Source organism: Denticeps clupeoides, chromosome 5, assembly GCF_900700375.1.
Source record: "Denticeps clupeoides chromosome 5, fDenClu1.1, whole genome shotgun sequence".
Classification (NCBI taxonomy): Eukaryota; Metazoa; Chordata; class Actinopteri; order Clupeiformes; family Denticipitidae; genus Denticeps; species Denticeps clupeoides.
The window spans coordinates 14,844,289-14,871,117 of record NC_041711.1 but is presented as its reverse complement, the minus strand read 5'-3'; the positions used below and the strand labels follow the sequence as shown (position 1 = coordinate 14,871,117).

Here is a 26,829-nt window from a genome sequence, read left to right as displayed (position 1 = left end):
ACAGCATAACAAGTCAAGTTGGGTTTGGGCTGAATTCTGTCGATTTCAAGCCAGGTATAAATTTTTAGGAATGATTACAGCTATATAGAATCTATATACCTTGCAGTGTAAAATAAGAACAAAAACCTACAACTCTTTATTTTAATTAATCTTGTTATTCTTTTAATGTGTGTATGCAAGAAGGAATTGGGGTTGGGGGGTCCTGGGTGGTCTTGGATACAGGCGGGGGGCTTCAGGAAAAAAGGTGGAAAACCACCGGTCTAAATGATAGAGACTTCAGATTTAATTAGTCTGATTCTGAGTCAGACACTGCATTTTTGTAGTTCTTGTCACATGAGAGTCTGATATCTTATAATCAAGTGAAATGATCAAATGATTGTGTCTTGTTGTGTAACATATGAAAACACATTACATTGTCCATGACAACATAGTAATATGCAACATACTCAGGCCTGGCGGCATGAGAAACAAATGGAGACATAATGCATGAGGAAGCCCTTGACCCGTCAGAAGTCCGGTCGGCAATTTAGGGCCTGTTCCATCAACCTGGCTGGCACAGGCTCAATGAGCAATTAGCTAATATTCGATAATTAGCAACATTAGCTCTCTGTTATGATTAAGGTGGTGCTACGGCTGATAATAAAATGATTATGTCACACAGACGTCAGTCCTGGCCATCTCTAACATTAATAGACAGTGTTCATTTAAGATGATTACTCAATTATTTGTGTCTAAAAAGCCCCAAACTGGATTTGATAATGTATGAAAGTATGAAACTGAAGGCCGAGCCTAGCATGCACAATGAGAAATACTCATTATTTTGAATCCACTGCATTAAACAACATGCACTGATGTACAAGCTTGAAACCTCCGCCACTAGAAAACACGGGGCATTTCATTAGCATGTGAGGATGACACCGGCCTTTCATATAGTACGAGCTAATGTGGGGAACAAGCAACAAATCTCAAACAGGTCGTTTAACAGCATGTGCACAAATCAGCACACAATAGAACATTACAAGACCATTATGTGTAATAAAAAGCTGTAATTGAAATAACCCAGAAAAAACATTTGTATACATTTCTTCATTGTGTTTTCAGAATTTCTCTTTTCAGAAAGCTTTTAATTTATCCTTGTATTTTGCATTAAGTAAAGAGCAACTTCAGAAACTAAAACATGAATAGAGCAATTCACTAGGAAGTAATAAGTAAAGTAATCCCATTACAGTTATGGAAAAGTAATTTCTGTTGGATTAATTTCCCTGCGTAACCACCTTATCACAGCACAGCACCACTAATGTTTAAAAGAAACTCTTTAGAGACAAACTTTATCAGTTTATAAGTGGTAATTGAAATTGAACTGAATTAAATTGAACCAATGCTAACTGCTAAATGCTTGCAATGCTACAGTGTGAATGTGCAGCACTTGAATGAAATTGTGTCAGGCTGTCAGAGACTCACACTTCAGGTCAAATGGATTATTATACTTCCTTACACGGGTGTGTGACAGAGCGATTGGAAATAAATCAATCAGCTCACATAACTTCACCACAAAACGACCATAGCAACCATACTGACTAGCTACCAGCCATTTCTAGAATTCATTACTTACTAGTCGCACAAAAGCAAACAAATGAGTGAAGATAAATTAGCGTAAGTAATCTTCATTTGTTTTTGTAAATTAGTTCAAAAAGGTAAACCTTCAAATATGTCATAAACTATGCTATTTTATGTCAACATGATTAATCCAAAAGGATTCACAATACGGTCCTTCTAAATAATAATATCTTAATTTATACCGTCAATAATTGATTAAGGGTAGCAGGTTTACCTTTATTAATTATGTGTGTATAGCAGCAAAGTGTAATAAAGCATGACATTTTATTTATTTTCCGTCTATGGATAAAGAGTTTAAAGAAAAATATGAGGTGATGTATTTGCACAGTAGGAAAGGGTTCCTTCCAAAGTAGGAATCTCGGTTCCATCATCGATTAGCATCTTCCCATTCTTATCACCTATATGAATCCACTGCCACCAATAAGAAGCTAATATTATATTCCGCAGCCGTCTGACTCAGATTATGCTTAGGGATCTAAAACAGGAGCTGAAGTAAGTGCTTAATCGAGATGCCGATTCATCGAGCCCTGATTTTGTTGATTCAGTCGGTGGATCTTTATTGTCAGTCTGCTCATTGCGACTATGGATCTGGAGCAGCTCTCAGGAACGACACAAACATAAATCAACAGGGGAAGTTAGTCAGGAATCAATAGGTTAAAACCAGGACCACCACTTCCAAAAAGAACATCGCTCGGGCACAGACCTGCACCCTCCACCTGGAGCTAATATTTACCAAGCCGAGGAGGCTCACGTGTTAAACTGTTATTTAATTTCTTCATCCCGTCTCCCGTGGGGCACACTGCAGGTACAAGCTGGGAGTCCTGAAGGGTTGAGTCAGCGGATGGGTAATTATTTGTGGCCTTGGGTTGTCGGTAACAATGCCGTAGTGGGCCGGAGAAAGATTGGTAGGCCATCAACTCGCACCTTCAGCACTCCGGGCCCGCGTGCCTGAAGGAGCAGCTAGCGAGATAGAATCCCATCGCACTGTATCATGTACTGCTAGTTCAAGGATAGCGTTCAAAGGATAATCCCTGGCAGTGATTTCAGTGAGTGGGAGAAGGAGAGACTGAATTCATTTTATTTCTTAACCACACCACATTCTGCAGGTTTGCAAAAACCTGCTGAGTTTTGAAAGCCGGACTGGATTTTCTGCAATTAGGCGACAAGAAAAGGCAGTAATGGCCTCCTTCATGCTGGAATCCCTTCCCTGTTGAAAGCTCATTATCAGCAACACATATAATCCCAAAAATTGGCTACAAACACCAGCCGGTACTCTCCTGAATCCATTTATAAAGGGCTGAGTGATTTGACATTTATAGTTATTTCTGAGACGCATGGCTCAGGTCCCTGTTTATTTCCCTGAATGTGGGATTTCCTGGTTTAAATGAGCCATATTTGTGATTGAGCGAAATATACGTAAAAAAAACAGTAAAGACATAGGGGGGGTTTACAATATGGAAGACAGGCAGATGAATGGCAAAAACATCAATGCATGCTACCATGCATGTAGTAAAATCTTAAGCACACGTCCAGAGGAATCCAGGGTTGGAGTACTCTTTTTTTGATAAGAGAAGCCCGGCTAGTACCTGTTCATCTCTGGCCTGACAGTGAAAGACATAATTTCACTACAGAGCTCAAATATGACCTCAAAAACTACAAATGTCCAACAAATGTCCACTGGCCAATTTGCCACATTATCATTCTGCACCATCTGAATGCCTCTTCCCTTTAGCAGCAACATCATACCTCAGGAGGCACATTATGCGGATGCTATATGCTGAGGAAATTAGAAGTTAGAACAAACAGCATCATATAATCCTAAATCCATTCCTGCAGCAGGGGAACCTATAGTGCAACTGAGTCGCTGCAGCCAACTCGGAATTACAGCGACTGTAGAGAGAATTCATAAGTGCGTTTCTTAAATCACTGCCATTATTTCTCATCAAAGCACACTTCCAGGCTGACCGGGGCCAGTAACGTTTTCATGAGTTTTTAAAATTTTAATATCAGCTTTATTCTGCCATTTCACACCGAAGCGGAGAAAATGTAATGATACCTTTGTGGTTTAGAGACGGCTCAAAAGAGCAAGACAAATCCGTTTGTTTAATTAGCCTGGCAAGTGATCAATTGCGTAACATGAATGAACTGCTAAGGAACACTGCAGTCATTTAAAATCATTATTCACGCCCAATATTTGTAGAAAGGTAATTTTTAAAATAGATTAAATGTATTATTAGTAGTGGCTCTTATGCAAATGTGTCCTAGTAGAGGCCATTAAAGGAAAGCGTCTTGGTATCATTTCTGGAAGTGAGAGCAAGATCAGCTGGTGTTTGTTTGGACAGGGTGCATGATAGAAATATGAACATATTTCGGGAAAACGTTTTTCCATTTGAGACCCTTGTTTTTCAGGCGCCATGAAGAATTGAGGAGCTCAGTGCGGGGTGATCACGTAAGCCCTCCACTCTCCCGTTTCACACGGAAACCCACCTGACACTGAGTGCCATTTCAAAGGCGCAATGCCGAATCCAACAATCGAAAATGAACAGCAAAACCCCACCGTGTTGTTAAGGAGGGAGGAAATTAAGCACTCAGCTTGTGATTTGGTATGATACCATAAACTTTATTGTTTTTCTTAAAAAAATAGTAATTAAAAAGGCAAAAATGCTTTTAAAATAATAAAGTAAATAAATAGGCTATAAAAACAATAATAAAATGTTGCATGTGTAGCTGGATGGAGTTGGATGTGTTCCTGCGTGGCGCAGCAGTGCAGTGGTAGCACACTCACCTATGAACCAGATGACCCAGGTTCAAATCCCACTTACTACCACTGTGTACCTGAGCAAGACATTTAACCCTTTACTTTACTTTACTTGGCAGACACTTTTATCCAAAGCAACGTGCAAGAGGAAGACACCAGCAATTCTCATTCAGTTTCTGTAGATTTTGAGTTACAAATCATAAAACCCTAGGTTGCTAAAGGGGGGACCGTCCCTGATTGTAAGTCGCTCTGTATAAGAGCGTCTGATAAATGCTGTAAATGCAGGAAACTCACACCTGCTTGAGTGTCAAAGTTTAGCTTGTGGGTAAAAGACTTGAAGTCGGGCCAGTCCAGCATCCCTTCATGTTTTGCACTTTGTGCATTTTGGCTTTTCGTGCAGTCCGTGTGCTGGGTTTTCCACACTGCTGTGCCACGTCCCATTCCGCACACTAGTGCACTACCTAGTGACCAGAGGTGGCGCCGAAGGTAGATTATGGTTGTGCTTTTCCAAAATGTATTTTATTTCAACTGTTTTTAATCTTCACACATTAACATGACTTTTTAGCCAATTCACGGTGCCTCGTTATAACCCTACCATTAGGGTGTGGCCATCTGCTCTGGGAATAATGGCACTGAATAGCTCACAACTTTGCCAGCGATGAACTGCTTGGCTCATGTTTGGGGCAGCTGTCAAAGTGAGCAGTGTATTGCAGACTGTCTCTGACAGGTCAACCCTAAAGACAAAGTTCCACTGGCAACAGAATCCAGCCTGGTCAGAAATGTGACAGAGCATATAAAAGAACCAAAGGGTTTCTGTAAGGACATACAATGGGAGAAAGAGCCCCTTACAGCGACCTTTGTTAATTAACCCAGAGTGGAACAATAAGGTTTTGTAAAAGCAGCGTGTGGGAATATTGCACGAAAAAAAGAAAGAAACAGGGGGAGATGAATTCAGGTTCTCCAAGGTGGGCTTAACCCTAAGAGGGACGGAGACGCATCGCTGTATTCCCAGTTCTGGCACTCATCATGGAGTTTACCGCACCATGACACACATCCACAGTGTTTAGTCACCGATGCATCACCAAATTCCACCAAAAAGGAAAAGACACACATTACGGAGAAAGAGAGACATTCTCCTGCACCCAAAAAAAAAAAAAATCTATATCGATTATCTGATGTGCTCCCCCAACTGCAAAATATAGCGGGCATTGCAGCGCGCAGCCAGCCTGTCTCAAACCATCGTCAAAATCATCTCCCTTACACATGCCAGTGAATATTTCCTGTCAAAGGCCTGTGAACGAAGAAAGCAATTTATCTGAGCAGTGACTGGAAGAGAGGAGCGAACGTTGAGGATTTGTCGGTGGCTCCTTTCCTTTGCCGTGTTCACAGAGGCAGATGAAACCGGCGACCAAATTATGGCGTTATGCTAATAGGGATCAGAATGTCATGCGAAACAACAGGCCCCATGATTCTGATCCCGACTTTTATCCCTGATTCATTAGGAGAGGTGGGGATGACAGCTATTAACAGTTTTCTGATGACATGGGAGTGTTTTCTTTTCTCTTTTCATCCTTCACCAAAAAAAATTATCCACCTCTTTAAAAAAAACAAAAAAAAAAACAATAGAAGTTTAATCAGGGGCTTCCTGTGGCTTCAATGGGTCAGCCTGGTTGGCACAGATTTACAGTGCATCCGGAAAGTATTCATAGCGCATAGCTTTTTCTGCATTTTGTTATGTTACAGCCTCACTCCAAAATAGATAAAGTTTTTTTTTTTCCCTCAGAATACTACACACAACTTGTTCCCCCAAACATGATGCCTTTTAACATCTTTCACGTACGAATGATGGAGGCTACTGTGCTCATTGGGACCTTCAAAGCAGCTGAATTATTTTTGTAACCTTCCCCAGATTTGTGCCTTGAGACAATCCTACAGACAATTCCTATGACTTCATGTTTGGTTTGCACTCTGACTTGAACTGTCAACTGTGGGAACTGTATAGACAGGTGTGTGCCTTTCCAAAACTTAACATTTCCACTGCATTTTAGCCCTGCCACATTAGACCTGCTGAGATCATTTCAGTGATTCTCTCATTAACACAAGTGAGAGTGTTGGCCAGCACAAGGCTGGAGATCATTCTGTCCTGCTGATTGAGTTAGAATAGCAGACTGGATGCATTAAAAGGAGGGTGATGCTTGAAATCATTGTTCTTCCTCTGTTAACCATGGTTACCTACAAGGAAACACGTGCAGCCATCATTGTGTTGCATAAAAATCTCTACTCAGGCAGGGATATTGCTGCTACTAAGATTGCACCTAAATCAACCATTTATCAGATCATCAAACTTCAAGGAGAGAGGATGAAGTGTTCAGGGTGCACAATAAAGTCCAGCAAGTGCCATGACCATCTCCCAAAAATTATTCAGCTGCGGGATGGGGGTGCCACCAGTGCAGACCTTGCTCAGGAATGGCAGCAGGCAGGCGTGAGTAAATCTGCACTCATAGTGAGGTGAAGAGTTTTGGAGGACGACTGGTGTTAAGAAGGGTAGCAAAGAAGCCACTTCTCTCCAGGAAAAAACATAAAGGACAGACTGATATTCTGCAAAAAAAGTTCAGGGATTGGACTGCTGAGGACTGGGGGAAAGACATTTTCTCTGATGAAGCCCCTTTCCGATTGTTTGGAGCTTATGGAAAACAGATTGTCCGGAGAAGACAAGATGAGCGCTACCATCAGTCCTGTCTCGTGCCAAAAGTAAAGCATCCTGAGACCATTCATGTGTGGGGCTACTTCTCATCCAAGGGAGTGGGCTCACTCACAATTTTGCCTAAGAACACAGCCATGATCACAGAATGGTACCAAAACATCAGCAACTTCTCTCAACCATCCAACAGTTTGGTGAAGAACGAGGCCTTTTTTCCAGCATGATGGAGCACTAAAGTATAAGACTAAAGTGAGAAGTAAGTGGCTTGAGGAACAAAACATTGAAATTTCATAAGTCATGATTTGGCCTCTTTGCATAAACTTTTTTTAAATGTCTATAAAATCCTTTGAAACTTATAAAATGCTAGTAATTATACTTCAATACAGCACAGAAACAACTGACAAAAAAGAAAAACTTTGTGACACCCTCCAAACTTTTGGTGGGTGTGTGTGTGTATATATATATATAAATAATCTCTACATAAAGATGGAGATGGACAGTGAAAATTCAGAAGATTCAGGAGCAAATCATGCGTGAATGAAAATATTTCATATACAATTTCATATACAATATATAAAAAAAATTCTGAAGAATTTCAGAAGAATTTCAAAAAAGATCTGAAGATTCAGGTGCAAATCATGTGTGAATGAAAATATTTAATGTACAATATATACAATATATCTCCATCTTTATGTAGAGATTATTTTGTACAGGAAGCATTCTGAACATAGCTGCATTAACCCTTTCTTTTGAATTGGTAGACATGAATAACCATCCACACCCAAACCTCTTAAGACTTCTTCTCTAAAGTAAAAGACAATTATATGACAAGCTTTGGCAGTTGTTCCATATTTCAATATTTAGTCTATATATTATATTTGAGCAGAATAACACTTGAGACGGGGGTTAACAGTGATGTTTAAAGGTTAAAAGGCACCACTCGTCAAATGACCAGAGTGCACTTTTAAGTGAGCTCCGAGCGGCTGTTCCGAGTTTACACATCTTTAACTGCGCTGCTGCAGATGTCCCAATAGACCAGTTCTGTGCCAATTTAGTGCCGTTCCACTCGTGTAACACTATTATGGAGTGGAGAACAGCCTCCTGGGAGAGTGGCTGGGTAATATGTCTTCAGATTGATCACCTTTTTGTGGCATTGGATGGTGTCGGGTGCTCCTCTCTCTGTCTTTGCGGGTCTTTTTTGCTCCTCAGGCCACACTGCTGTTTGGCGGGGGGAGTGAATGGAGAGCAGAGCGTCCGATTCATCCCCCCCGATTGCCAAACAGTCAGAGTAGCATCTACATCTACATTATTAAATGGCGCAATGTGTGTGTGTGTGTGTTTGTGTATCAGAGTGTGTCCATTTGTGTATAATCTGTGTGTCAGTGACAGGAGAAACATGGCTAACAACCAAACAGCTGGGTTCTAAAATGACACCCGTGTGGTAATTATTATCATTATCATCGTTCCGAAAGCCTAAATCAGGAACAGAAGCTGATCAGCACAACACGACTGGGAATTTGCCCGAAAATGAAACTTGGCCCATGTGAACGCTCCTTAAAAATGAAAGCAGGAAACAATGGTGCTCCATTAAAAAGGCAAGTGAGAGTGTGTCGGTAGCGCCGCTGAGCAGATTACGCATCGCGGGCTCCACAAATCAATACCGCAACTGGTTGGAAATGGAAAGAACTGGCCCGAGGGTGGAATCTAATTATAAATTAATTTGCGGAATAGATCCCCTGCTTTTGAAAACTGGCCTACACAAATTTTATGTGTTCCAATTTTGTGACCATATGCTTGAGAACCCCCCCTTCTGCGATTTAGGTCGGGGGGCACATTGTTTATCCAATAAATCGTCGCGTATCCTGAGAACATTCCTGGGTTGATTTTTATTAATGTATTATTCATTGATGCATGTACTTCATTGCTGTGGGTAATTTCATAGGGGCACTGCGAGCATAAATATTCGGTACGGTTGGCTTGAATCCCCCAGTGTCGCACCAGCCCCCCGGTGCTGTGTTCGTAATAGCCTGCGTGGGCGTTCACCGTCCGACCCTCTCCGAGGCTTCCGGTCCTTCCTGTTAAAAACGGCACGCTTCAAACCAAGGGCGTCATCCTTTCACTCTGGGCGCAACCTCCACTTGTCATTGCTGACAGTTCAGCGCCATATTTAACATCGTTTAATATCAATTACAAAGTCAAGTGAACAGCTATAATTGAATTTGCTCCACGCTGACGTCCCTTGTTAGAAATCACTGTCTTTTCCAATTAAAGGCCCCTTTGTTTTATTGGTCAAACAATGAGTGGGCACGTTGGGGTCGGTGAGGGATAGGCTTCATGGTGATGTATTGGTTGTGACACTGTCTGCGACTGAAAAACTCTTGACGTGTCGGATCTTTATATTTCGCCGAGTGTCAGATGCCCTTGGTAGTCTCTGCAGGGTACCAAAAAATGTATGTAGCCCGAGTCACAGCATCATTTACAGGTCGCTTAATGTGCGGTATTTAATCAGCACAGGATAGGGTTTGTCCCGTTTTTCCGAGTTGTGATGAAGTTTATCAATAGTAAACCTGTAGGTACGATTTACCAGTGGTGGGTCAAGTGGCACTTGTGGCAATGCCCCATTGCATGAAATGTGGCAACCCTAATTATTTAATGGCATGAAGAAGAAGGTGTTATGCTGGCACTGATTTTATTATTTTTTTCCGTTTGAGAAGCCAGATCTGTCAGCACATCTCTCAGTAAAGTGCAGAGTCTACTACCTGGCACAGTTCTCCACTGCTGGTGCTGAATTTGTTCACAGCGGCCAAATGGCAGATTTGTGGAGATGGAGGTGATATGATGGGCAGCGTGTTATTTTAAACGTATTTACACAGAAGGCCGTATTTTTCTGGCATTCCAGAAGCTCAACCACAATGCTTATTGACAGGAAGGGGGTTAAATCGTCCAGAATAAGGAGGCATATTTGTGTGAGAGCTGTCAATCATGCCTGCAAGCTCTTCTGACTTTAAACGTTATATATAAAATCATCCACAGTTCCACACCAGGGACTAGTTTGGGCTTTTTCGATTGGTTCAAGGCTCTGAGGCTCAAAGGTTTGAGACCAGGCTCGGACCAGAGGGGCACAGATGCATAAAGTACGTCAGAATAAGTGTTTATCACAGAGCACTCTGGACTGGAGTTCCCCGCAGCGTGAATGAGTGCTGCTTTGATTTAAGATAAATGAAGGGACGTCACATGCAGGCACCATGCTTCGTTTAGTAACAAATGAATTTTTGACAGGAGCCTATTCTCCGGGGCTTTTCTGTCTGTTACCGTAAACTATGGTCAAGTGATCGCCGATGTCAAGGTCACATGGGGAGTTTACCTCAGTGGAAGTCATCCCTAGCATGTCACCTCAGGGCGACCACAGTTTGAGGTACTAATTGCAGGTGGAGAGGACACAAGGCTGCTGTGTTGATGGTGTATTTAATTTTTTTGGCTTGATATTTGACATGGCTGAACAGAAATTGCCCATGGAAGTGCTTTCCAGGGTTCCACATTAGCTACGGTGGAGCCAGACAATTCTGCAGAGGGTTTTCCATATTGACAAAAAACAAGAGAGATAAATGGAGTCCTATTGTGTTTGCCAGGGTAGAGCACAATGGAAACAGCAAAGGTGCAGGCACCACAAGGGGACTGAATATCAATTTTAATTGCTGGAAATCCAATTATAATCAGATTCTGCTAAAAAGGCAATGGCAGGTTCATCACTGATTAACGGTGAGGTAAAAAATGGCCAGCCTCCTATCGACATTCATTCTCCTGTTTTCCGAGGCGTGAGCTCTGGACAGAGATACTGCCTTACCCTAGTGGAATAGACAAGGTAGAAGACACTGTAGCAAAGTTAATGGTCTACACCTCATCACGCACAAAAATATGCTTCATCCCAATTTGTAAAACGCCTTTTGTCTTTCATCTGGTTGCTGGAATACCCGAGGGCCACCATGTTGGCTCCTCTTCCCTTTCCATTTTCCTCCCCCTTCCACTGGATCTTGTCTTGCGGGCAACAGTACAGTACGGATGTGCTCATCTTCTGTGGTCATGTCTGAAGCACTGACACTGAAATGATTCCATCCCCCTGACACACTTCGCTGCGTTCAACGTCACAAGTAGAACAGAATAATTGCACTGTTCAGTCATCCATTTAGTCAAAATCAGCATTTCAGCCATTTGATGAGGAAGGACAGCGGAGAACTGTTAACTTGCCGATCGGCAAGAGATTGGGAACTAATGACAGGTATGAAGAACTGTAATCAGCACACATTATGCTGCCAAGTCTGCCCAATGGACTCTTTTCAGCCATTTAAAATTCTTCCAGGAAAAAGCACCTGATATTACATTTTGAATTCACTGACTCGGTATCTGTTCAAATTCATTTAACAATTATAGGAATGTGGCTCTGTGGCCATGCCGAAATAACAATAATACACCAGTGTTCATAAGCAGAAGGAGGAAATGAATAAACCACTGACCGAAACCTTTTGAGAAAATGAAATGCCCCAGGGCTGTTCTATTTTCAGGGGTCTTCATCAGACAAGTCTTTTTTTTTCCATGAGAAAGCAAAAAACATGCTTCTTAACATGGAATCTGATGTGGCCAGCCTGGATGGAGCACAAGTGCTTGACTAAATGCTTTTGGAGGACAGAGCGAGGGAAATTAAATAAAAAATGTATAAATAAATGCCGCAAAATGATTTTGTCCAGGTCTAACCAGGATTTACAGTGCATCCCAGACGAACAATGTGATTTATGGCCGAGCCAGACACCAGTCTCTAATAGGCAAGCAGAACAATGGAGCAGGCCTGACCAAGCCTTGTGGAGCCTTCATTTATTACAGGGCCAGCTTCCCAATCCCTTCCCCAGGCTACACATCCAACCACCTGGGAGGGAGCCCAGGGGACCTCAGTCAGGGGAAAGTGAGATAAGCCCGACTCGGGCCTGAGGTGAGATGACTGTGTCCAACATGCGAAGGGCTGGAAATCGGCGTTTGTCCTGGAATAAAGTTGACCACAAGAAACACGGGTGGATAAAATGCACTGCAAACATTGCTTAAATTGGGTGCCACTTAAGGCTTCCATTTCTGAGCAAAAAAAAAAAAAAAAAACATGGTTTTGATGCTTAATGTGTGAGGAGGGCGGGACAAGTCCATTTGATTGATGTACCTACAATACATGAAAGGTCACTATCACAAGAGTGATTGCCTCTACAAAATGCCAGATATGGCTGTTGTCAATAGGCCACTTAATAACCTGAAGACATTTACTGGTCCTTTCTGGTACACATACAATGTATTCCTGCTGATTTTTCTATTACCACACAAAGAAGGAATGACCTTTGACATGTCAGAGGGTCAGCTCCCTCGCATCACCCATTTAATCGGGTATATGTCCAGCCTGTGACCTCTCGGGGCCATTTTCAGTGTTCTACCCTCCAACAACTCTGCATGGTGAATCTGCTCCCGCATGACACTTCCAATATGCCACCCAGTAGCACCCCGCTGTTCCAGATTAGAGCTGATAATGGCACTGGAGTAGACTGCCGCTCCCCGCAAGGAATGGTGCCATCTGTCCCTCCACGGGACACAGGACACCGCTCTGTATCTCCCTGATCTCAGCCATTACTGTGGCAAGACAAGAGCGGGGCAAACTGCGCAACCGTTCTCGCCAACTGCAAATAAACAGCCGGCTACGGAAACGTACCGAAAAGCATCGGCTGATTACGAGGCATTCGGAACATGAATGGGCCAGGGACACTTATCATTGGAGATGGATTTTAATTAATTTGCCACTCAGAAATTGAACACACATTTGCCAGTGGGTAAAAACACAACATTCACGCCACCATTTTATTGGTTTGAGATTTTTTTGTTGTTGTCCCGTCTCCCTTTTCTTATTCGCTCCCATAGCAACAGCTGGCGGTGTTCACACAGATGACACATTCGCCGCTGCTGATGTATGAGGACACGTGGTATAAAGAGCCTTCATAAGGGGTCAGCTGAACAATCTGCCCATCGTCTTCTTTATTCAATCCCCTTTCATAGCTGACAATACAGTAAAAAAGGTGATTCTCCTCGATTGACTGGTAATATACCAATGGTATAGTGAATTTGAAACCAAACTAACATTTCAGATAATTGGACCTGACGCTCATTTCAAATAGTTCCTGCTGTCTGGTGATTGCTTAGTCTCCCAGCAGAAATCTTTCATTCAAGAGTCGATTGTAAAAAGCACCATGAAGGTTGTGTTCACTCAGTGAGATGCCGGCCACGCTCTCTGTGATGACCTGATGTCACTGTATTCACATCCTTAAAGCCTTTACTGAAATTTCAAAGGCTGATTTCTACAGACCCAGACCCACAGCTGTCCAAGGATTCTACACTTTTGATTATTAGTATTTTTTTTTTTTTTGCTTTGAGTGTAAAACATTTATTAAAAAAAAAACACTGTAGGGAATTATGCACTCCTAACAGCAGTGGACCACGACGTTAACGTTCACATCTGTGAACATTGCCAGCTGTTGCTATGGAACCACAAGGTAATGAGGTATACAGAGAACAGGCATCTACAGAATGAGACACTTTTGTCCATCACCGGACGAAAGTTGTCTCATCAATCAGAAAAAAGGAGTCCTTTTACAACAGACACTACAGCCTCTGATGGAGAAGGAATTTGTGCAGGAATGGGTGGCAGGGCACGATGCTCACCGTGAACCTTGCCAGAAAAGGACAGATACAAATCAAGTATTAAAAGGAAAAGCTCTAAGGGTGCACTTGGTCAGTCCTTCGAAGCCCTTCGACATGAAACATCCTCAAATGTATCTAGCTGCAGTGATCGGAAGCTCTGATCTGAAATCTGACCACCTTCACAGAAAACAAATCCAAAGCCAGAGCACTAGCACCATGCCAGTTATGAAGGGCAAACAAACCTGGAGCATTCACACCAGTCAGCCCGGCCTTACCTGATCCTCTCTTTGACACCACTTTCAAGCTCCGGATGACAGTTGCGTAGAGCAGGATCTGGAGGGGGATGGGAGCTTTCATCTTTCACCTGTCCTTGTGTCCTGCAGAGGGAAAGCAGAGAGTGGAGAAGCGTTAGGGTTCCAGCTCTCCAGGCCCCAGCAAATCAATGAGATCTCGCTCTGTGGATGCAAAGTGGCTCGTTGTTGTTAAATGGAAAAAAGGTGTTCAAGGACCAGGGTAACGTATGATTCAGCACCAGTGAAAGTAACTAATGGGGGGAGAAAAAACAAGCAGCAGACGATGCACTTCTCGCTGCTTGCAGAAACAAAGTAAAGGAAACTGCAAAAGCGGAGCATTACTCCCCAAAAAACTTGCCAAAACCTTTTGCCACCTGATGAATTTTAGCAACTGAGTTAATAAATCCCTGCACGTGAATGCTGGAAAGACAGAGTCACATAGTCTGAACACGATGAGCTTGCGAATGTGTGCAGGCATCAAGTATATTCTACACAAAGACGCCTTGTACACGCCATGCATGCTTCTGTTGCCCTCAAGGGAAAGGTCGAAGGGTCATTCTCCATGCAGGGTCTCCACACAGGGTCACATGGGTCCCAGTCGAGGTTTTATGTAGCTCTAAATTACACTCGTCTTCTGGACAACGTTATGAATCTGCTATTATGAATATTTAAAGAAGAATTAAACTGTTGAAGCAAATGGACGATGTCCTTCTGAAACGGCTTGTCTGCATGAGAAGGTGCAGCCCATGAAGATTAGGATTCATTTAGATGGTATATTCCATCCCATCTCCCTCGCTCTTTGTTTTCTGGTTATGTAGAGTTGTGCCAAAAATGAAAATAGAATTTATGTGGCTTGCTGGCTGCCAAGAGCATGTGGGAAAACAAAGCCAAGGATTCGCACTTCTTTGTACCACAGTGATCCTTGTGATTCATGCACTCTGTGGATTTCTTTTTTTTTTTTTTTGGGATCACCCTCTACCCACACACTGACACGAAGGCAGCCGTGTCAGAATGTGTCACCCCGGCTTGCTGGGCGCATGCCGCTCAAGTTGGACCCCCTTGCCCATTATCTACCAAGCCGGAAAACAAGTGTCCTGCGTGGCCGCCGCGTCCACAATGAGGCGTCCCGGCGAGAGTGACAACAACATGTGCCAGCAGTGGCCGGTCATTAGTTGGCCATCGAGGCCTTTAGAAAAGCTCCCGTTTGAAAGGCCCGTCACCCTTAATTGACACGTTCGCCACGTTCACTTTCACATTGAATCCTGACAAAGGCTCCACACGTGACCCAGACGCTGAAAGCCACCCCACAAGCCCTGGTGAGCTGCTAGACACAGGAAAGAAATGCCATTCCAAGCTGGCCAGTGGCCACGCATGATGTCACTGGCCACAGGTCCCTTTTGAGAAGGCCATTGTGCATGTCCTCACCGCCGACTGTAAACACGTCGCACAAAGTTGCCTTGCTGTATTTTTCCCATTTTCAGAAGGTGCCACGGGCGAGAGTCCCCGCTTTCTCATTCAAACATGCAGCAGGCCATCCTCTACCCTCCTTCAGAGATGCACCTACACTCCTGGTAGACCGCGATGAAGACACAATCAAGCGGAATGTGTAGCAAGAAACACACACAGTAATTCCGAACGTGACAATGTGACATTTTCCAGAACTGTCATCTCCCATGCAGTCTCTTCCATTTGAATATGCAAGACGACATTCTGTCGTTTCCAAGGAAACAGGTCTTGCTGGTAATTGTTAAGATGGCGCATGGATCAACATGTTGCCGTACTTTTAAATGCACCTATATTCTGAGTTTCTTATTGGGGATGAAGCTTTCTGGCCTTATGAAATACTGGATAGTTCTTGGTATTGGATTACAGTGGTAACCGTGGATATCGCAGGCTTCCAATTAGACTCGCACGCCCTGAAGTGTTCACAGGAAAGAGAAAGAGAAAGAGAGAGAGAGAGAGAGAAGAAGGAAGAAATGGCAAGAGGACAGACATGGAACAGGCAATTAGCAAGAAAAAGGTGTGGAACAAAAAGAGAAAAATCTGTTGATGAATTTGATCTTCTGATCTTGTGGTCATACTGCACGGTTCTCATTTGTGAAGCTCTGGACTGGAACTATGTAACCACACGAATCAATTCGGCTCCAGAAAAAAAGATCCACCTGAACAATGTCCATGAATTCTAGACAAAGAACTTCTTTTCTCCAGGATGTACAGGTTAGGATCGTGATGTTAAGTCACCTCTGGTGTGAGTGTTTGCCCTGTGATTGATGGTCATACTGTCCTGCCATTGGTGGGATGAATTGTACCTTCTTCATAATCCTGGCCTTTAGAGACAGATACTATGAGGGTAATAATGATCCAAATCCGTGGTTAGTTTCAAACGTTGAGAACTGTGTCATGGCTCCATTTGAACAGGGGTCATGCTGGGTTCTTTTTCTGTTCCTTTTTCTGTACCAAGTACATGGGAAAAAAAGTATCTTCTGTTCACAGTAATTCAAACCCATTTCACCAATATCACCTACAAACACATCCCTAGATAAAACTATTCTTTTGCCAGAGATAAATCAGATTTTCAACATTTGTTATAGGGCACTACACTGTAAGCATGGGGCTTGTTTCCTAGTTTCAGGTAAGGCTTCCTCAGGGTCTACTGAAATAGCATCAATATTCTGTTTTCTGGAACCAGGATCCAAAATCATGCACATTTCAATCGCAATTTTTATCTTGGTTCACGCACTGTTGCATTCCCAATGGATGCGAACATTAGTTGCAATAGCAAAAAAACAATATAGATAATATTACTACTACAATTAAAGTGGGAATAAAATGCTTCTTCTAGAGGTTTTGAGGGAAATCAGACTAATTCTATGTTGATTTAATTCAACATAGCTTTGCACCACACCTTGACAACTGCAAACAAGCGAGGAATCCGGTGATTCTCTACAACCATAAAATTAGGAACGGCCCCCACAATCTCGCTGTGCTGGCTGCAGCAGGGGGAGAACAAGAGGACAGAAGATGAAGGCTCCCCGTTGCAGGAGAATTTATCGTGCGCAGCAGCACTTGTCAAGTTGCTGCGTCTTCTCCACCTTGTCTTCCAGCCGCGTCCCCCCCCCAATAATTTCTCTCCCCCTGCTGAATTCAACCAAATTCAATTATCCAGCCGAAGAGTCTGCCAGAGACCAACACTTTCTCAGCGGGGGGGGTTGGGGGCTGACAGTAGTGTGGTGTTTGCCCGGAGGAACGCGAGGCTTCGTTCTCCCCCTCGCCTCTTTTGCTTCATTTCTTTCTTCCTCCTCCCTTTCCAGTAAAAAAAAAAAAGAGCGGGGTGAAAAATTGATGTGCCTGCTGCCTCTGAGAGTTATTAACATTTCTATTTGTGTGAAGATACAAAAAAACTCCTGATACCTACTGCACACACACACAAACACACACACAAACCCCGTTCAACCAATTATTCCATGTCAGATGATCATACCCAACCATCCAGCACACCACAGATGCTCGGCAGAGGCTGAGGGGATGGGGGTGTCGTCGTTATGAAACAGCCCCGCCCCTCTCCAATGTTCATTAATAACAGGAACTCAGACCAGCACATTATCACTCTGAATTGGGCCAACTTTATCCACTGATGTGTAAGTTGGGTGGAAGAAGGACCGTCTCATAATTACCCCATTAGTCAAAGACGTCGGTCCAGAGAACATGCGTGTTTACATGAAAGACGTGTGTAAAACACACATCAAGTTCATGGAATTTTACCTGACAAGGATTTTCCATGCCGGTGACATATGGAGGCCTATTTACCTGAATTGAACGCTGGAACATATGAATAAAGCAAATAAATAAAAAAATCACATTTCTGGTCTGCTTTAAACAAGTCTCATTACGTTGCGGTCTCTCCGCTCTTAAATTCGACATATCACTTCGTCCAGGTTATTAGGGTCGCTTTTCTCATTTGGTTTAAAACCAAAAAGCAGCCACAGCAGTGCTGCAGTGCTTGGCCTCGTGACTAAATTACCCATGATCCTCCAAGAAAAGATGTCATTTAAACGAGCACCAGTCAACCGTTGCACAGTGCAAAAAAAAACTAAAAAAAAGAAAAACGTTGTGTTTATAGAGATGAATAGAATGGATTTTACTAATTATGCAAAAAAACAGGCCTAGCGAGACCTAACCGCCTGTTTTCACCGAAGAGAAACGCTGGGACGTTTCACAGAGCGCCTACGGCTGTAGAAGTCCTTTAGCCACCGTCGTCGATGCTTTTGTTTGCTTGGACCCTCCAGTCAGGGTGGACTGCAGTGCCCTGGTCACAGGAGGGTCACCGCTAATGAGCATCTCGGCACGGAACGCGTGACCGACACCTGCCACTTTTTGCCGCGGTGCTCCTTCTCCTTCGCCTGGAGCCTTCCACCTCCCGCCTGCCCGCCCGCCTTTTCTGAACTCACGGAGAACAGGGCGCGGTCGGGGCTCAGACCTGAGCTCAGAAGCGACACCGAAACGTCTTGTGCGCCCGCGGTTGAACAATGGACACGCGCCACCTGAGGCTCAGCAGCACTGAGACTCGCCATCGTCTCCCGGAAGGTTAAAGCCGAGGGCCCGGGGATTACGGCGAGCGGCGGAACTTTACAGGAGGTGGAAATTATCCGTCTCAGTCATGACAGAAACTACGGTGCTCTGGTGAGGATAAATCATTTGGTATCTTCACATGCAAAATGCCAGTCTCGGTCCACGTGGCGCAAAGGGCAGCTTAGTATTTTAAATCGAGGCAGAGTCCCGCAGGGGACAATTTAAAGAACAGAACGCAGGCTCTCCACCGCGTCCCTATTTCACCGAGACTTGCGCTGCGGTAAAGTTCCAATACGGCCAATTATTTCCCTTCCTTATGCCCCCGTGTCTTAGATCGATTCTTCGCTCGACTGGCAAAGGTCGGGCGGCGTGCACACACCGACAAGGGCCAGCCATCACCGGCGCCCACCCACAACATCGCCGTATCTGCACGAGCCCCAGAAAGGAAGATGTTTTCCGGTCAGCGTGGCCGGCCGGCTGCCTCGATGATGTTCCCAGAAAGTCGGCAGGAGGCGACAGTCGGGCCGCGGAGTCTGATGGATTGGCTTAGCGCGCCAGCATAATCCCCCAGCTCCTGCCACGCCGGTTACTTAGCAAGAGCTAAAGCTACGCGTGTACGCCACGGTGTCGGCATTCGGAACTACCGCCGCCCCTCCGGGAACCGTCGCGAACATTAACCATCGAGTCACTGTCCTAATGACAAGTGCAATGAAACTTGAGACGGTTATTTTAAGGATAATGGGTTAAATGCATGAGTCAAAAACGGCGTCTTATGACGGCTGGAAGTCAATCTATTCTCCTGAGGGGGAAATACCACGCGGCTGTGATTCAGAATCCACTTCACAGAAGATTAGGGATGTAGCCACAGGACCAATCCTGCTTTTAGCTTAGATTGCCATTCCCATTATTTCTACTTCATAAAGTAATGCACACACGGACTGTATGTCTCACAACCTCTCTCTCTCTCTCTCTCACACACACACACACACACACACAAACAACACTTGTCTGTACGTCTCTCACAGACACACACACACAGATTCTCTACCACATGAACTCAGTCACAAAGTCGTAGTCTCATTCTCTCACAGTCACCATCACATACATACATCGTCATTCAGTCACCGACTCTCTGTATGTATCTCCATCACACACACACACACACACGTGCAGACACTCTTACACACACACGTTAGTGGGGACTGGCAGAATGTCCCCAACTTGCATGCGTTCCTGCTCCTGAGGGGACGTTCAGTCCTGCAATCTGGACTCTCGTTCAACTTCCCAGCCGTCTGACCCATTTACCTTGCACCCCCCCCACCGCTGAAATGCAGCTCAAACCCCCCAAAAAGAAGCAATCCGATTGGCTATTCAGTCCTGCGGTTCACGGGTCTAAAGGAAGCCTCAGCTGTAGCCCGTTGCTGAGAGAGACGGGAATATAAATCACGACCCAGACAGGGGCGAGGGGGGAGGAAGAAAGAGAGAGAGAGAGAGACTGCTACCACACGTTTAATAAAAGATAAGTGATCCACCCCAAATCGCTCCAAACACAAGTGACCGCACCGGAATCCAACGCCTGATTTACTCCACACCCTGCTTTATGCCCCATTATTTCCCCTTGTTGAGCATGACTGGGTGGAATATTCTACATGGGAACGACGTTGCGCCCAATCCTTTACACCACAGAAGAGATGGCGGAAGGAGCTTTTCATGGGCTGCACCATAATAAAACCCTCACACAACACAAAATAACCCCCGACCTGCGAGGGCGAGATCTGATAGAATTTCCGTCTGCCTGGCGTTTGGGTTGTGTGGGCTCCCTCCCACAGTCCAAAGACACGGGTCAGGTGAACTGGTGCTCACCGAAGTGACCCCGGTGTGTGACTATGATCTGTTTCCTGCTGCCGGGTTGGATGGATTGTCATCCCCCGCGACAGTCCGACTGAAAGTGCCTGCCGCTGTGAGCTTGTGGACAGCACACTGTACATTCGCAGATAATATTGTTGTCCTCACCACCATGACCATGTGCATTTTTACACATTCACTGCACATGCATGACTTATTTCCATCATGTCATTTTCATTTGGCACAATGAAGCTTCACAAATAATTATCATGCATAACAACATGGGTAACACACTCGCCCATGAATCAGAAGACCCAGGTTCAAACCCCACTTACTACCATCGTGTCCCTGAGCAAGACACTTAACCCTTAACCCAGGGGGGACTGTCCCTGTAACTACTGATTGTAAGTCGCTCTGGATAAGGGCATCTGATAAATGCTGTAAATGTAAATGTAGTTCTAAGCAATAGCAGTGAAAAGTAAACCACTGTTTATCTAAGCAGCAAGCAATTTTGTTGAAAAAAAAAAAAATAGCGGTGTCAAACATTAATCAACTGCGGATTTAACTAAACCGATTATTGCAGAATTTCCTTATTTTCGTCAATAAAAGAAAAAAACTAATTTGACCTATTATTTTATAAGCAGCAATACATTATTTTTTGGAGATCGGAAGGAGTTTAACAGATCCAACACTTCGCTTGCTAGAGATTGACAGAATAATTGTAATCAACTAAACGTAATACCACTTTCACTTTCGAATGATTGAAATATATATGTTTTACATTTTTAAATATTCCCTTCCAAAATAAAAGTGCCTAAAATGGGCAAGACTCAGAAGACCCAGGCTCAAATCCCACTTGACCATCTACCATTGTGTCCCTGAGCAAGACACTTAACCCTGAGTGTCTCGAGGGGGAAGACTGTCCCTGTAACTACTGTTTTTAAGTCGGTCTGGATAAGGGCATAAATGGCATAATGCCATCTGCTAAATGTCATAAATGTAACATTTCTGCACAGTAATTTAAATTCCTGAATACACAGAATCTAGTGGGCACCACTGGACAAGCTGCATTCCAAAAACTGCTGGTACTATCCAATAAATAAAAAAGTAAACAAAGAAATAACTACATTTTGTCCCCTGGCGTCATTAGGCATCTTGTCAGGGCACAGCCAGGTAAAGCCAGGAGTTTCTGTAGACTCCACCAGCTAAGGCTGAATCCAGGGGATAAACAATGACTTGAGGCAGCGCGCCCCTAGACGCCAGCAGACGATTATGATCGCAGATTAACAGAAAACGTGTTTGGTGTGCGAGAGCCACTGTTAAAGTGTTGATGGTGCTTTCGTTAACGCCATGGTAATTATGCCTCAAATGCACTTCTTTTTTTTTTGCAGTGATAATATTAAGATGAGCAGTTTTATGTCTACGTTCTACCCATCTCCCACTGAAACAAAACCAAATGGAAGCACCAGATTCCTAAAGTGCCTAATGGGCATTTTTATTAACCAGCAGAAAAAAAAAGTAATACACTGGTGATATCAAACAAACTCCACTTGACACTTCCTTGTGAAGTGTGTGGGGCGCGTGCCTCATGGCTGTGTGGTCTGGAGAGGAGCAGGAAGAAGTAGCTGGATGGGGGGAAATATTAATATTGATGTTGATCCCATTGGCCACTCCCTGGAGGCTGTCCAGTAGTGAACGTGAAATAACCAAGCCCCGCACTGCGGTTCATCACATGTTCTTATTCATTAAAAGCCCGGGCCAGAGTTAATCTGGGGCGCGGGGCCGCTCAGTTTCGCGGCTGTCATTCGCCATGAACTGCTCATTTACAAACTGACAAAGGTCACTCACAGCGCTGGTTACGAAAAAACAAACAAATTGACAGTGCAATCAATGTCTGCCAGCACGCTTCAAAAGGGAGCTCTCAACAAGTAGTCTGTCGGAGAGATCTGTTCACACAGTGGACGTGAGGCAGTCGGATAAAGTTGGATAATAAATGCTAGTTTATGTCATGGTGCACAGAACATTTGCTGTAAAGGAACATTGCACAGTTGGGCAACGTTCTAAAACTCATTTGTACAATATGGTCGGGTGGAATTTCGGATCATGGTGATCCCTCAACAGCGACCTCCATCACAATGCGAGTTTAGCTCTGCTATCACCTAAGCATCATTCTAATCTGCCTCCCATCTACTCGCTGTGAACAGTGGGGCAAAAGTATCTGGCACCAGATTTTGCAATTCGTCCCCACTTGATGAGAAGAGACAGGTCAGTAATTGTTATCATAGGTACACTTCATCTGAGAGAGACAGAATGTTAAAAAAATCCAGGAAATTGTATGATTGTATGATTTTTAATGAATTTATTTGTATACGGTGCAGAAAGTAAGTATTTGGCACCTACAAACAAGCAAGATTTCTGTCCCTCACAGTGCCATTACTTTGTCTATCCTTCACTCATTACCTGTATAAATGGCGCCTGTTTGAACTACTTATCTGTATAAAGGACACCAGTCCACACCTTCAAACAGTCAGACTCCAACCTCCACCATGGCCAAGACCAGAGAGTTGCCACCAGGGACAAGATTGTACACCTGCACAAGAATGTGATGAGCCAATCTACAATATGCAAGCGGCTTGGTGAGAAGAGAACAACTGTTGGAGCAATTATAAGAAAATGGAGTTGAGGAAAAGCTGGTTTTTCTCTGAGTGTTCAGAGATCTACAACATGCCATCGTAAGACCAGTGAAGGTGCACACGTCTTCCTCTTGGGGTACAAATTATCTTGAGAACGGTGAGGAAACAGCCCAGAACTACTCGGGGAGAACTGGTGACCTGAAGAGAGCTGGGACCACAATAACAAAGTTTACTGTTAGTAACACACTACATCATCGTGGATTAAAATCCTGCAGTATTTAAGAGGTCCCCTTGCTTAAGACAGTACGTGTCCAGACCCATCTAAAGTTTGCCAGGATGATCCACAGAAGGATTTGGAGAATGAGATGAGTCGATTGAGACTAAAATAGAACTTGTGTATTAAGGGGGAAGAATGCTGAGTTGCATCCCAAGAACACCACACCCTCTCTGAAGCATGGGGGTGGAAACATTATACTTTTGGGCTCCTTTCAAAGGGGCCAGGATGAATGATTAATAAAAGAACCAATAGAATCAATATCAATAAAAATAATCAATATAATATATTGTGAGATTTTGAGCAAAAATGAAACAATTCCTTCCATTAGCGAGAACATTGAAGATTAAACCTGGCTGGATCTTTTAGATCTTTTAATCTTTCAAACCTACAGGAAACATTTGACCTCTGACAACTCCGCACTGCGAGTGCAGACTTTGCAGTGATAACGGCTTTCTGATTCATTGCATCTCCTCAGCCTTAAGACAGAGTTTGCATCAGGGTTCAAAAGTTTCTCGGCCTGGGAGCAGTGTGTGGGGACGGTACTTTGCTCAGTGGCACCTCAGCGGCACCTTGGCAGATTGGGATTCAAACCTTTGACCACTAGGGCCCTAAAGGCCCAAAAAGCCCTAAAAAGTCCTTTGTAGTAATAGATTTGTCTGTTCAATAAAACTCTAAAAAGGCATTTCTTATGTGTGTACAAAGTTTTCCTGCATTTTAATAAGGTCACTGAACCGGAAAAAGGTCTCATCTGTTCGTAATTAAGATCTTTTACTATTAATAGTGAATCATTTTGGGGACGCTCTTTTATTTGAATATTGCTTTTATTATTAAAATTCATCATGAGACTAATATTTTAGTGTAAGTCCGTGTTTGAGTATTGGCTTACCCAACCAACTTATTTGACATGGCTGGATTCCACAAACACTGTAAATGTTGGTAATTTCCCTATAAATGTGATTTCCTAGATATTTTTACATTCTGTGTCTCACAGTTGAAGAGTACCTATGATGAAAATTACAGACCTCTCTCATCTTTTTAAGTGGGACAACTTGCACAATGGGTGACTGCCAAATACTTACAAATGTAAAACTGAGCAAAAGAGTATTTTTTAGTTCTGTCATGCGAGACTTCCTGTCTGCGCTAAACATTGTGGTTGGCAAATGGTGTTGATGACTTAATTTCAGAGAAAGCCCCCTCAACTGCTATAGGCCGCTCTCCTCTTCGTCCCGCCTCTCTCCTCCTCATTATTATTTAAAGCTACACACACCGAAATGGCGCATCCTGGGCAAATGGCATTGTGGGACTGGCTCAAAGTGGCTGTAATTCTGCTCCACGGCTGAATTTCAGAAAGAGACTTCTGATAAAGTATTAGGAGACCACTAAGACCAACATAAAAGCAAAAAAAAGAAAAGAAAAAAGATATGTAAGGGGACCTTTAAATAGCTTTTCCTGTTGAGCACCTTATACATGTTCCACTGATATTTGAGTGAATATTTGAATGTAATACTTTTCTTTTCCATCTAGTTTGAAAGTGCAACTCCAGTTGGTAAAGTCTTATGGCTCTTTTCATAGCAGCTCCTCTCTCCTGCCACCCACATGGTGATGGAGGCGAGGGGGCGGGGCTTCCAGAGCACTCATCCCCATCCCAGGGCGACAGGTTTCAATATGAGGCGAGACACAGGCCATGGTCCCCCGGGCCCTGTTCATAACGCTCTCCATAAATCAGAGCGCGCTGAGTCACCGCCTCAGCGGGGCTGGCCGCCCAGTGTCCCACACGGCAGAGGACGACGCCTCTGCCAACAGCGGGGATTGTGGGCATTCGGTTTAACTCGACATCACTCTATCAACGCTGCCAAAGCCGCACCAAAGAAAAGCAGAAATAAAGCAATATTGCTGGCGAAGTCCCCTGCTGGGGACGGGCGGGGACAGAGGAGGATTTCTGCAGCAGGACCAGCTGCAGCCTCGCACAGAACCAAGGTCTCTGTCTGAAAGGCGGCGACTTGTGAAGGAAGTTAGTTCATCTCCGCGGCAGCGCAGGTCACGCCGAGGACCCTCATGAATGAATAACCGGAGCACAGCATCACTCAATTACACTTTCCCGCCTTTCTCTTCGTCAGTCCCGGAATACAGGAATGCTGGTAGCCTAGTGGTTAACACACTCGACTATGAACCAGGAGACCAGAAAGCCACAGGTTCAAACCCCACTTCCTACCGTTGTGTCCCTGAGCGAGACACTTAACCCTGAATGTCTCCGGGCGGACTGTCCCTGTAACTACTTACTGTAAGGCGATCTGGATAAGGCCGTCAAACGTAAAAATTCAGGTATTGCCACGGGCGTCACCTTCGCAAGCGTTTCAGGATGGAGAAAAAAAGGACTTTTCTTCTGAGATGCGCCAGGAATAAATATGATCGTTTTATTATCATAACCTCTGCGTGCACCAACCCTGGCAAAGAGAAAAAAAATGATTTGGTATTTTTTTTTGTCTTGCCTCCAGCACGTAAACACACAAATACACACCCACGACAGAAACTGATTACAGCTCTGAATGCAATTTCATCCTGGGGGGGGGGCAGCCCTCTTGCCACTTCGCTCCTTATTTCGCCGTGTAGTGACTGACCACTATTTCATCTCCCACGTCCCTGGGGAAGCTCCCATATGTTTCCAGAGCCACAATATAAGGCGACAGTTGGAAAACGATTCCATTAAAAGTCTCATGTCGCCACATTAGCCTGCTGCCGGTGCGACGGCGCTGCCGAGCCAAAAACGGAGGATGTCGCGCCGCAACAGCCTCGCCCCAACATCCCATTCCCGGCGGAATTAAGGGCGGTGCGGGAAACACGGACGTACTTCTCCCCGCTCAGGTGAAAAGGTGTGTGTGGGGGGGGGGGGGGGGGCATCAGGTCCCTTAAACCGTCAACGTCCACGGGGTAGGACTCTGTGCACCGTGCCATTGGCTGGCAGATTGGCCGCACTCCACTGGAGCAGTTTCCGTCCGGTATTCCAGGTAGCCCTTGGAGAACTGGCTCCGTTGCGTAACAGCACCTACGTCCTCGTCGCGGTCGCCGCTCACACCCCCACCGTCCTTTTTTTTTTTTTTTTTTTTTAGACGAAGGCTCCCTCTCCACCAGCAGATTTCCTTAATGGCCAAAGACATCCTAACAAGCCAAATATGTCCGGCTTTCGGACTTGGCCTGGCAGCGCGGTCATTTGTCACGGAGAAGGGAGATCTGGAAGCCCTGCTGGAAGCTCAGTAAAACCTTGTCAGGTGGAGGGAACCGGCCATTAAAACCGTCTCACCGGCCGCCACCCCCCCACCCCCCCGCGCCAAGGTGCGCGGTGACAAATAACAGCAGATCGCTGCGAGCGAACGGAGCTCCTGGCGCCGGGGACATGCCTAATGGAGACGAGCGAGGAA

The 26,829-nt window shown here is 44.5% G+C and overlaps 1 protein-coding gene across 4 annotated transcripts in view; it reads right to left on the bottom strand.

The window, feature by feature from the left end:
* il1rapl1b (interleukin 1 receptor accessory protein-like 1b) overlaps positions 1-26,829 on the bottom strand; it is a 219,463-nt gene that overhangs the window by 187,827 nt on the left and 4,807 nt on the right. For all 4 annotated transcript variants that reach the window (XM_028979445.1, XM_028979443.1, XM_028979446.1 and 1 more), the window contains exon 2: positions 14,072-14,173. In XM_028979445.1, coding sequence (XP_028835278.1) covers positions 14,072-14,153 — 82 coding nt within the window. In that variant the 5' untranslated portion in view covers positions 14,154-14,173. The remainder of the gene's footprint in view (positions 1-14,071; positions 14,174-26,829) is intronic.